Below are 12,892 nucleotides of genomic sequence, written 5' to 3'. Positions count from 1 at the left end.
GCCCCCCCCCCCCCCCCTCCAGAAGCTTAGGATGGGGTCCGTGGGCCTAGGCCCCCCTATAGGCCGCCCGTGCTGCCAGTGACAACCGATTTATTGTATAATCAGTAATCCATCGTTAAAAGGGACATTCGTTATAACAAGCAGTGTTAGAAATGGACAAACACTGAAAGATTGGGTTTTAGGATCCCATCCCATATCGAGAGCAAAAGTGGTGCCATGACAAACTCCTGAAAAACAAACTCCTGAAGACAAACTCCTGCAAGACAAACTCCTGAAAGACAAACTCCTGAAAGACAAACTCCTGACAAGACAAACTCCTGAAAGACAAACTCCTGGAAAGACAAACTCCTGATTCCTGAAAGACAATCTCCTGACGAGACAAATTCCTGACGAGACAAAAGTCGATAAGAAAAACTGTAACCAACATTTTATTATGCATTATTAAAGCATTTTCTGAAATCAAAATTGCAAAAGGATATTTTTTGTTGTAAAACCCTTGACCGTTTTCAACTCAATGCAAAGTTTTCTATTTTCCGAACTTTATCCCGAAATATATCCCGAACTATATCCCGAACTATATCCCGAATTGTCGCGTTTGCGGAACAAACCTCACTTTCATAGCCATTAATTCCCGTTTTTAGTGTAATCACTAATTTAAAACAAAATTCACTTTCATAGCTTAAAAATTAAATTACCGAAATCAAAAATTGAATTGCTAAATTATGTCAAGGTACGTCAAACTAAAATAAATTGAACGTAAGGTTGAAATCGTAAATGTTTAAATCATAAACCATCGTATTGAAGAGCTATTGGAAACCGGATAAACTTTCTTTTCACTTGTGCTTGAAATCAACATTAGAGGAGCTACGAGGTCTCAAAGTCGTAGAATAGTGTTGCATAAAATTTACCTAGTTCAGGGTGAAGAGGATAACGTAAATACAGCTGAACATTTGTTAGGCAGCTCATATGACGACCCCGGGGAAGGTTTATGTATGGCCAAAATTGAAAAATTTGCCTCAAAAAAATTTCGATTTTCGTAAAAATAATAAATCCGCGATTTGTTTTTGTTTAGAATGTAAAAATGCATATATTATGCATTTATTTTGCTTGTCTGTCTGTCCGATCCAATAAACGTTAAAACGTCTGAACCGATCCGGCCCAAATTTTTTGTTAAACCTCACATCGCCTTAGGAAAGGTTTATGGATGGTCACAATTTCCTTTAAAAAAATTTAAAATCCATAAATAAAGTCGACAAATCCGCGAAATTTTTTATTATTGTTTGATTATTTAAAAAGAGAAGATGTCCCGGCATGGAGCATGAATTAAAAGTTAAAATCAAAACTGGGCACGAAACGCCCTGAAAACCTAGTTATCTTATCAAAAAATCTTGTTTTGTTACGTAAGTGTATAAATGTTTGAAAAATTTACATTGTTTTGAATTCGAGTAATTGTCTCAAAATCAGAATAGATGCTGACATTACCATCAAGATTTAAGATCTTACCTCTGATACATATTATAGAGTCAATAGGAATTAAGGGAAGTACTAGAAGAAAGTAAGAGAATATTTATTTAATTGATTAAAATTATATTGAAATCGGTGAAAAATTCTTTATATATGACGTCAATTCTGTTTATAAAGGCAGAGTATGTACTCATGTAAATTTATTGTAACAGGGACGGTTTATAAATATTTCAAAATTTTTTGAAAAATTGCGCGAAGGTAACAGAGATTCAGACAGCAATGAAAAGTTGCATCAATTTTCAAGACTAGACTTTAGAGTGTCGCAACGACCTAGTCTTTGATTTTTACCACACTAAATCACTTATTATTTTTTTTGTAGCCGTGAACATGTAAATTTTAGAACAACAAAACACTTTTGTTTAGCTAAAATGTTTCAGAAGTAATTGGCAAAATTTGCATTGATTTTTGCGTGAGAGCTTGTGCATTGTGCAACCTTGGGTTACTGTATGTAAGGTTCGAATTTTAATTTGTTTAAGTCGGTTGCACACTTTTTGAATGTATAATGCACAACCCAAATTGGCTGGCAACATACATCAACATACATATTGCTATTGATCATTGGGTTGCGTCGGGAAATTAATAGGTCCGAAGTCTTGGAAGTAGTGAAGAGCCGGTGACACATTTAACCTGCAAATCTTAGTTAGATTATTAACAAATTTATTCAGTTATTTAAGTAATTATGAAACAAATCATTTTAATGTTTGAAGTAAAATTATTTAAGAAGTGTGTCTTCAAATGCCGTTAATGTTTTTTTTTTTTTATTAACAACAGGTATTAAATAAGATTAAATAATTCTGATCATTCTAATAAGTAAGTGCGGGGTTCGCTGGATTGGGTTAAACTTAGCGGCACAATAAAAATAAAGAGAGGAGCGGTAGATCAGAGAAAGAGGAGGAGCAAAGTAAGACACTTTCGCGTGGTTCATGAAATGCGCGGTCGCGGAGTAAAATTGATTCCCCGGTTTTGTCCGGCCCGGCGTATCACCGGAGCCGCGCCGAGTTTTTCTCCTCCTCCGTCACTCAGGAGTCAGGCTCTGGCTACTGGCTAGTCAGTCAGTTGCAGACGCAGTTCCATATTAAACCTAAACGGATGAAGAACAACATTTACTAGTTCTGAAATTGATTTTCACCGTTTAAAATACTAAGTTTAGGTAAAACAAGGTAATTTCCTAGTATACGATTTTGCCCCCCCCCCCCCACCAATCTAAACCTAACCTAACCCTAAATATATGCTAATTTTGTTGAAATTGTTAAAATTAATTGAAGGTATGTCTTGGCAGCGGCGCTCGGCCCCCTAGCCTGTCCTAGCCGCAGCGCTCGGCCCAGAAATTTTCTTAAGCTAACCTAAAAAATAATAAATATTTTGCTGAAAAATAAGTGGTCATGTACAAAATTGAAAGGGGTAGGGTGTCCAAAAATCGTATTCTAGGACGGACCCTAAAACACAGTTTTCCAAAAGACGCGCATTTTTTGTAGCACATAATTCAAATATGATCATGAGATGATGTAAAATACTAAAAGAATATAATTATTTTTTCTTTCAGGTAAAGTGAATGATTTGCCGAACCCCAAACCTTTTCGTTCATTGTACTCACAGGATATAGTTGCTAAGGTTAAATCTAGTATCAAACCGGACCTGGAAGAAGGTACAAACAAAATGTTGCTAGAAAATCTGGATCATCATCAACTCTACAACAGTGAACTTCACTCCCCTTGTTCTCCCGACCCATCATTCTCACTTCCATCTTCACCACTTCATGTCTATAATTCATACCAGGGACCTCAGTACTTTCAGTTTCCTATTTCCCAGTACCAGGAAAATGTTGAGATTAAAAAGGAACCTCAAATCTTACCTGACCAAGATACTGTTCTCTATTCTCATCAAACAGCATATCTCCAAAGCAGAAGTTCAGCTTCTCCTATGATTCAATCTCCGGCCATTTCAAACCTTAACACTCCTAGAGTATCGATCACGTCCCATCACTCTAATACGGAGTTCTCAGCTAAGATTCGATCAAGTCATTCATCCTTGCAGTGTTCACCACACTCCTCTCCTTTAGGGTTCATGGAAAACACGGTAGGGGAATTTGGACATTCAATTCTATCTTCCTATGATCTAAATATGCATAACATGGAAGTATCAGGAGATGAGTCTGGCTATATTACTCCGCCTAAATCCGGATTTACTTCACCTCTTCAAGATTATGTTTATCAATCACCTTTTCCCTTTTATGAACAACCCATGCAAAGTTATCCCGTGTCTCCCAATACTCCATATCTTCCCCCACCTTACCCATCATACGATCATATGATCAATGGCGATCCTGCTCTTAATACAGCTTCAGTCTTTACTGCTGATCCAGAGTCCCTGGAGTCTGAGAGAGATACTCCCGATTCTTCTATCAAGGAGGAACCCGGGGAGGAATATAATCAGGATGAAACATCTGTTTGCAGGCAAATTATTATCATATTAATAGAAAAAACAATTAAAAAATTAACAGTAATAATAAGATCTCATTCAAATCTATGAAAGTAAGAAAAATGAAAACAAGAAAAAAAATGAGGAATAATAATTGTTTAGATGGATGAACTGTGGTCGTGACTGCATGGACCTAAGAAGTTTAGTTGACCATATCATATCCCATATTGAGCAGAGAAAAGGTTGTGAAGAGTATCCATGTTTGTGGGAGGTAAGTTAATCCTTCGTGGGTTTTCAAGCCTTCATTTATACTTTTTTGAAACGTTTTTGCCCATATTTTTTTACTGATTTTCTTAAATCTGTATTGAGCGCCAACCTTTATTCAAACTTACCAGTAATAAAATTCATGAGAATTATATTTCCTATCAAATATATATCTATCCACAATTTGAAACATTTTGACATATTAATTCAATTCTATTCTTGCCCCGGTAATGATGATAAATGAGTTCGTCCTGTTCTGGAAACAATTCATTAAATATAGAAATATTTTATATTTTTTTAGAAATCTAAGTTATCTTGACTGATAGGACAGATTATGCAGTATTCACTAAATTTAACCCCTATTCGCCCCTTTCTCCGATTTAGAAAAGGAAGTGAGTAATTGCACAGAGAACTGTCGATTAATGATCCATCCATTTTGTAATCTCTACAGCTGCTTAACCTGTCTTCGATGCATTCATATTTTATTTTAAAATCTGTCATCTATATTCAGTTCATCCTGTTCTCATCTATATTTCTTCTCACTAGCTTAATTTTTTAAAACAATTGATTTAATGAGCATGTCACGGTTTTTTTATTTGAAATTTAATCTTTGAAAAACAAAACAAAAAAATGACTAATGGGTCTAATTGTGCTTGCAAAAAAAGACTTATTAGTTTCTTGGGTTAAATAAAGTCTAATATTTAGGGTTGCACCCGACGGTTAAAACCTTTTAATGCAAAGTACAAACTGGTAACCCATCTTAGAGTTCATACTGGAGAAAAACCTCATCATTGTAAGGTAAACTTATCCAATAATGAATTTTCATTAGAATTCTAAAGCGTTCGGTTTCTATATACATATATATTTGAATTGGATTGCATTTGCAAGAACTGAACTGTCTTGCACTGTGTTAGAATTTCTACAACTGTTAATGGGTGCCTTACTGAGAAACTGAGCTTGGGTTTTAGGTGTCGTAAGTTTAATAAACCTGCCATTTTAACAATTTATTATCACTAACTCATTCAAGGGTACATATCACTGTCTATATTCAAGCTTACTTAAATTCTAAACCAGGGGGGTTCAGATTACAAATGTAACTATAGTTTATCTTCTTTTAAACTTAAATAAAAACATTAAAATTTATGCAGAAGAAAAAAATGGTCTGAGAATTATAATCAAATCAATTTAAGCTATAAAGAAGAAGGAACCCGTGTCCCGAAATCCCTTTGAAAACGCACTTGTTAAAAAAAGTATATATTGGACTGTAATTAGAAAACGTTAAATAACATGATGCATTTGAATTTTTCAATCATTGTTTATTACTTCGTTCGTTTTGTTTCTCGAAAGATTTTTATTAATCTAATTAATATATTTAGCAAGACGGATGCAGTCGAAAGTTCGCACGACTTGAGAACCTAAAAATTCACGTTAGGTAACATGAATTTATTTTTTACTATGGGATTTCAAATTACTTGCCTGGAATAAAAATTTTTAGATAAGTTTTTAATATGTATGTTAAAAATATACTTTTGAACTTACACAATCAGAGGTGTAAGCTTTTTAGAAGATATTTTTAAGTTACAAAAGTGTACTTTGGGTAGGTGAGAAAAAAAATTTTCTTTGTAGTTTTATTGTTTTCCGGGACAGTTTTTTTTTATAATGAAAAATACAGGGTGGGTCACTTCATAGATGTAGATTGTTGATAGGGGTTTAATGTAGTATTTCCAGTGCCAGAGAATGACAATTTGTCAAAAAAAAAGAGCGTGTATTAGAATTTATATATTGAGACCGTTGTATTAAGCTCAAATAAAACATTAATCTTCTTTCTGGTCGAATGATACCCGTTTTCCTGTTTTAGGGTGAATTCTGCAGTGATCCATTCAAAAACTTAATTGACCATTTATTTAGAAGTCACACCGGAGAAAAACCATTTGCCTGCAAGTTCTCTGTCAGTCATGACTTCGGATGCACAAAGAAGTTTTCCAATTCTTCAGATCGAGCAAAGCACGAGCAGACGCACAAAGATCCGGTAATATAATATATGCACTAGCTGTATATATTTCATAACTTTCCCTAGAAGGGGATGATTAATTTCAGGGGCGTACAAGGGGGGCGAGCCCCCCATCCCCCCATACACGTGCCCCCTCTGAGGGGGGGGCGGGTCTTTTAATATTACATCTTCCTCAGGCAATCTACATTCTACATTGCATTGCATTGCACTCACCCAAACTAAAAGATTAAGAAAAAAATTAAAATATATTCTGATTCACAACAATACCCTTCAAAGCTTTGTCTGAGCAAGTATTGCATTAAACATCCATGTTTCCCATTTTGAAAACAGAATATTTTTATTTGTGGTTTTTCTACAAAAGTGACTTGCACATTTCTTGCTTCAGAAACGATGGAGAAATGAAGGTTTCAAAGGTACATCGGACATGCCACTCTATAAATGGAGGGTCACTTGAAATTACGAATGTATTCTATTTAAGTATAATTACATCGTATAGAAAAAAATACTTCAAAATCTCACTTTTGCCTTTACCTAAAAAAGTTTCATTAAAAAAGCTTTAATCAATACTGCCTTCAGTGTAAATATATATTTGATATCACAATTTATTATCAATCTTATGAAAATAAAGATATTTTTCTTTAAACATTTCCATCTATATTTTTCATCCATTGAAGCTTACACCACAGTATTAAGAGGGATTGCTTAGAAGTTTTAAATAATAAAATATTTAAATAACCAGAGGGTTAAACTTTGACGTGTGAAAAGGCTTATTTTTGATAACTTCTGTTTTTTAGAAACCATATAGGTGTGAGGTGCATGGTTGCTTAAAAAGGTACACTGACCCTAGTAGTCTCAGGAAGCACGTTAAGAACCACAGCAAGGAGGAGCAAGATCAATACAAAGCTTGTAGAGAGAGAACTCTTGGGACTGAACAGCGCTGGTTAGAAACGAACTATCAATCCTTAGTTGGAGGCGCAGATTGCTTCTACAGACCTGACAATGATCTTGAGCAGTTTAGACCAGGTTGGTTTTTTATGATGCAGTTATCAGACATATTCCAGTTTATATGTAAATACTTTAGATCGAATCAGGTGGTAAGAAAGTAATCTATTATTGAAATATGACAAAAAAAAATAAGGTTTTCAAGGAGGAAATATTTAAAACCTTTAAAAAAAAATGAGGTGTGGTAATATTAGAATAGTTACATACATTTATTATTTACTTTTAAAGAACTAAACCAATTTTAAATCTTTTGCGACGATAAACTTAGAAGTGACTTAAAAAATGTAGAAAATTATAGATTTTCCTAGTGAAATAATGAAATGGAAATAAGCATTTCTAAGATTTTGTAGCACAGCTGATTTTTACTACCCAGTAAGTGAAATCATATTTTTTTTTACTAAACGTTTCTTTGTTTATTTTTCTGGCAATAATCTTCAATTAAACTCTTTTCTTGTTTGTATCATTAAAGGGACTGTAAAGGAAAAATGAAAAGGGGGTATAGGATGAAACCTGAAAATCTTAGGTTTTGAACGATACCTTTAAGACATCTATCTTATGTTCCTGTCTCGAGAAATTGACATAAAACTGTGTCAAAATTATACGAAAACAGATTCTCAGGCTCCTGTGGGATATAATCGTTTTCAGATTGGTTGCGTACTTATTGAATATTATCTATTTAATACTACAACTTCTATACAAAATCTGGCATATGCCCGTTTTGGTATAATTTTGACACAGTTTTATGTCAATTTCTCAAGATAGGAACATAAGATAGATGTCTTAAAGGTATCGTTCAAAACCTGAGATTCTCAGGTTTCATCCTATACCCCCTTTCATTTTTCCTTTATAGTCCCTTTAAACGTAAAAACGATTGAACCGATCAGGTAAAAATTTTCTGTTCCAACTCACTCATACAACCTTCAGGAACGATTAATTAAAAAAATTTTGCCTTGAAAAAATGTCACTTTAAATAAAAAATCCTCGAAATACGATTTGCAAAAATAAATGGAAGATTGAAGATCAACGGTTGAAAGCTGAAATTGTTACTATATCAAAAATAATATAACATATCAAATACAATACATATCGGACATTAAATTTCTTAGATGATTATTAATTACAGAAAAAAAGATCGCAAAAATCTAAATAAAAAACATTTAAACAATGCAAGACATATAAAAAACAAATAAAAACTAGTCAATATATTCTTTACATAGGTTTGTTCCCTTTAAAGAAGGAATATTATTATGCTTTCGTGTTAACTTTCAACCCTTGACGAAACTGAGTTGTGAGATTTTTTATTCACACATTAGAAAACTTAACTAAGAGAAGTTAGCGTCAATTTTTTTTACGAAATGTTTAGTTTTTATTCATAAGTGAAAATTAATTACAATTCTTATTTTATATGTTTTGTTTTAACTTTTGTAAATTAATACGTTTTGAATTTTATATGTTTAGTAGTTGGATATGTTTTGTATGTGCTCTAATTTTCAGGGTTCGAACGGCAAGAAACCTTGATGGAAAGTGTAGAAAGAGATGATTCTCTGCCATTTGAAAGTATTCCTGCCATGAAAATAGGATCTAGAAGTAAGAACTATTTTGATTTGTAATAACAATTAATCGCTACTTCGAGAAAATAAAAAAAAACCCACTTGAACAAGGAAGATTAACATTTTCTGGCTGTGTTATCCTTTTTGTTATATTGGTAGGGGGCCATATTTACCCTCCATATAGTTGAGATAATGGAGCACATGTCCTGTTCAGTTAGGGTTTAAATGTCTACCTTCTCTCGTTCTACATATCACACATTGAAAACTTGAAATTGCTTGATGGTTTAATTTTTTTCTTCTCTTTTTTTCAGGTCTGAACATAGATACAGTCTATACTCATGAACCACGACTCCCTGATAGCTATATTCTTTAACTACAAATATTCCACGTAATGGGACATGAAATCAGTATATTTACGTGGGAGAAATCGGAGAAGCCAGATTACCAAAAATTCTAATACTGACTCTGGACAGGCGAAACGTGTCATTTTTTTGACATAAGCTTACGCATTTCCAACGGATTTCTTGTTCATGTTGATAAGTGCTTAGTATTTATCTTATGTTTATGCAGATTGCAGACCCATATTGACTCCTAACTACTAAAACCGGATCAAAATACTCATAATTTATTTCTAACTGTTAATCAATGCTTCTTAGTTCTTAACACAATTGGGACCTTACCGTGACCATGCTCGCTCATGATTGGTTGGAATCGGATCCACTCGGGTCTGGATGCAGGAAACGGAAAAAATAAAAGACCCTTAGACCTTTAATTGTTAATTTAAAGCTAGCTTGGAGCTGAGAGTTCTTAATCTTCATTTTAACAAACATGTAGTAAATGTTGGAGCTGCACTGGTTGGAACGCCATATCTTTTTTCAGCTTACTCTCATCTACGGACGAACAAAGCATTATTTTGAGCTTACTCTCAGTTCACGTTAAAAGGCATTTATCAAAGAACATGAAACATGACAGTTTGTAAATAGTTTAGTCTTCTTAAATAATTTTTAAGTTGTTTGACACCAAAGAGAACAACAAAAAATATTATACGACAGTTATTTCATATTAAAATTGATTTCAAAGTAAACTGTATTTGAGTAAAAGTTTTTTATAAATAATTTGCAGAAAGACTGTAATGTCTAATAAAGAATATGGAAGAAGAAATTCAAAATTATTCACCAACATTCATGTTTCGTGGGACACCCTGTATATTATTCAAATAATATAATCACTTGTTTAAATAACCAATAATATATGTACTTCGTTTAATTAAGACAAATCTTAATAACAGTTTACTTGTTAGGTATTACTTATTATTTGTTTTCGTAAATTTATGAAAAAAATTCAAAAAATTTGAAGAGTAACATATTGTAAAATGTATTATCCTTTAAGTTTACTTTAGTCACACTTTGAACAATTTAGACTCTGACTCTTGATAATTGCGTGTTCAGTGAGGGAGGAAAGCCCGAGACGCCTGGCAGACACGAGCCTCCCATACTTGCTAGACAGACCGAGCCTCCACCATACAGTTAGAGCCTCCGCTATACAGCACAGCTTCCTTACAATTCTATTATAACATTACTAAAGATTTTTTTCTTTATTTTCAACATAGTAGCACAATAATTTTACTTAAGATTAATGTCGTTTATAGATTGTCATGATTTGTAACTTATATTGACTCATGAAGTGGTTTATAAGGTTTATGTTTTACAATAAAACATTTCTGACGCAGTAATGAGGATATTTGGAAATTCATTACTGAAATAGTTTAATTTGTTTTAATCTTTGATTTAAGCAATACCTTTTTTGAGATTTTTATTTAGATTCAGTTTATTTGTCAATGTCAAATTTTTGATTATCTTAATCTGATAAAAATTTCAAAAAAAGGATTCGCTTAAATCAAAGATAATAAAATATCATATAAAATTACTTTCAGAAATTTTTCTCGAAATGTTTTCCTTTTTGCGTAAAAAATGTTTTAAATTTTATAAACCACTTTACTAGTAATAATTAGTCACTATTTATGATAATTGATTAATACTTCAGATAAATAGCTAACTAGAAAAAGTTTAGCCAGAGGTGTATACACCCCTGCACACAAATGGAAAAGAAATTAATGGAACTACAAGATACATTGAAGGCCTGCATTAATCTTTTAATGCTGTATAAACCTGGAGAGTGGAGATTTTTTCCTAGCTGGATCCAGATATTGCTACTGGTGGCTTTAAATATACTCCATATTAACAAACTTGAGGCCGAATTTAATGAAATTGAGCCGCGGCTTAATTTGAAAAAGCCGCTCAAATATAGTTGATTCCATTTANTTTTTGGTGGATTTGAGACGCAGCTCAAATGCATTAAATTCGGATTCATGATAGCTGTTATCAAGTATCCGAACTCGTAGGAAAGACGTTAATTCTTTCGATTGAATCTGGTTTTATGTGTAAGCAATTTGGATCCGGATCCATTTTTTTCTAGGATCCGGATCCGGATCCGAATAAAAATTGAATGGATCCTCAGCACTGGTAAGCATCAAGGGAGCTCCGAACAGTCAGGTTCTTAAACATTGAACTCTCCAGTTTCTTGTGGCTGAACAGAACCCTGTGTGAAATAACATGGTAGTTTACCCTACAGGGAACTCTGTAAACCTTGGATTGGAATCCTGATGGGTGTTTTAAGTTTAAAGTTTTAAGGAAGCTATTCTGTAAAGCGGAGGATCTTACTGCATGGCGGAGGCTAGGTCTGCCTAGCAAATCTGGGAGGCTCATGGCGCCCGTAGGTTCCCTCCCTCGTTCAGTTGATAAAACTGCTTTACATTTTACAAAATAAATTTTAATTCATTTTACGCATTGTGATGTAGTCTAAAGAATAAGAGATAAGAAAAAATCACACTTGAAAACGGTCAAGAGATTTAATATAAAAGAACTCTTATTATAATTTTGATTTAAAAAAAGTTTTAGATTGGGAATTGTTGTACGATCGTCATGTTCAATAAAATGTTGGTTATAGTTTTTATTATCGACTTTTACTCTGGAAATGGGCAGGGATACCAAAAACCCAGTCTTTCAATTTGTGCTCATTCCTAACACTCAGTGGGAAGGCAGGCGGCAATAAGCCACATATTAACATACTCCATGCCACATGTTAACTTTTTTTGTCTTCCAGCACCCATAAACCAAAACATTCGAGTCCTCCGACAATTATTACGTTTTCATTTAGTAAATCTAGGGCATTGAAATTGTGATTTTCAAAATTCCAGCGTCTTGAAAAAGATATATATAAGATATTTACATTAAAGTTTTAAATTGAAATAATGACGTTTCCTTTTCAACTTGTCTCGGTGCCCACAATTATTAAAAAAGATGAAATGAAATTCAAATTTTTTTTTCTAAATATTTTCCTTTTCGTGTTAAAACTGTTTAAAGTTTTAAATACCACTTTTTTAGTCATAATTAGGGACTATTTATGCTGATTGATAACAACTTATCATTTTTGAGAAACCTCTCATGCCACTATGTTAAATAATTTGTAAAAAATCTTTTGTTTAAATTTAAAACACAAATTTAAAAAAACCTCCTGTTTTATACAGGCACATTTTGATGTAATGCGCATGCTCATTACTGCATAGCTGAGGCTCGGTCTGCCTAGCAACTCTGGGAGGCTTGTGTCAGCATAGCGGAGGCTCATGGCGTCCGGGGGTTCCCTCCCTCGTACCGATAGGCGCGCGTGCAGTTTATGCATGAAACAAGTTAGCTATTGGAGAGAAATGTTCCGAGTGGAAGTAGTCCTCTTCCCTCTTACTACAAGTTGTTGGCAGCATAGTGCCCAGATTAGGGTATAAACTAATATTAATTCCGAGTGAGTAATTTTGAAATTTAAATGAAGTTTAGACATTTTTTTAACTTTGAAAAAAATGAAATCGAAATCCCTGAAAACTGCCGTCTTTAATTCTACTTCTATAAAAAAAAAGATGCGACATGAAGACATAGAACAGATAAGATCTTGGTTATTCCGGTTCTTTAAGATTATGCTGCATTTCTTTGGTGATTCTTTTATTTTATATTTACGAGTTGCGTGATAAATGCCTACGCAAACCAGCATAGGGCGGGTAGAAAAAATAATTCGA

General features: G+C 33.5%; 1 protein-coding gene across 1 annotated transcript in view; it reads left to right on the top strand.

Annotated features, from left to right (window-relative positions):
• LOC111702686 (uncharacterized) overlaps positions 1 to 9,803 on the top strand; it is an 18,589-nt gene extending 8,786 nt beyond the window's left edge. The window contains exons 2-9 of the mRNA XM_023474449.1: positions 3,068 to 3,977; positions 4,105 to 4,213; positions 4,912 to 5,004; positions 5,583 to 5,638; positions 6,115 to 6,235; positions 7,012 to 7,240; positions 8,714 to 8,806; positions 9,081 to 9,803. Coding sequence (XP_023330217.1) covers positions 3,068 to 3,977; positions 4,105 to 4,213; positions 4,912 to 5,004; positions 5,583 to 5,638; positions 6,115 to 6,235; positions 7,012 to 7,240; positions 8,714 to 8,806; positions 9,081 to 9,142 — 1,673 coding nt within the window. The 3' untranslated portion in view covers positions 9,143 to 9,803. The remainder of the gene's footprint in view (positions 1 to 3,067; positions 3,978 to 4,104; positions 4,214 to 4,911; positions 5,005 to 5,582; positions 5,639 to 6,114; positions 6,236 to 7,011; positions 7,241 to 8,713; positions 8,807 to 9,080) is intronic.
• The last annotated feature ends 3,089 nt before the right edge of the window (positions 9,804 to 12,892 follow it).

This window comes from Eurytemora carolleeae, unplaced genomic scaffold (assembly GCF_000591075.1).
Source record: "Eurytemora carolleeae unplaced genomic scaffold, Eaff_2.0 scaffold7, whole genome shotgun sequence".
Taxonomy (NCBI): domain Eukaryota; kingdom Metazoa; phylum Arthropoda; class Copepoda; order Calanoida; family Temoridae; genus Eurytemora; species Eurytemora carolleeae.
Note: the sequence above shows the minus strand (reverse complement) of the source record. Positions and strands in the feature narration are given on the sequence as shown.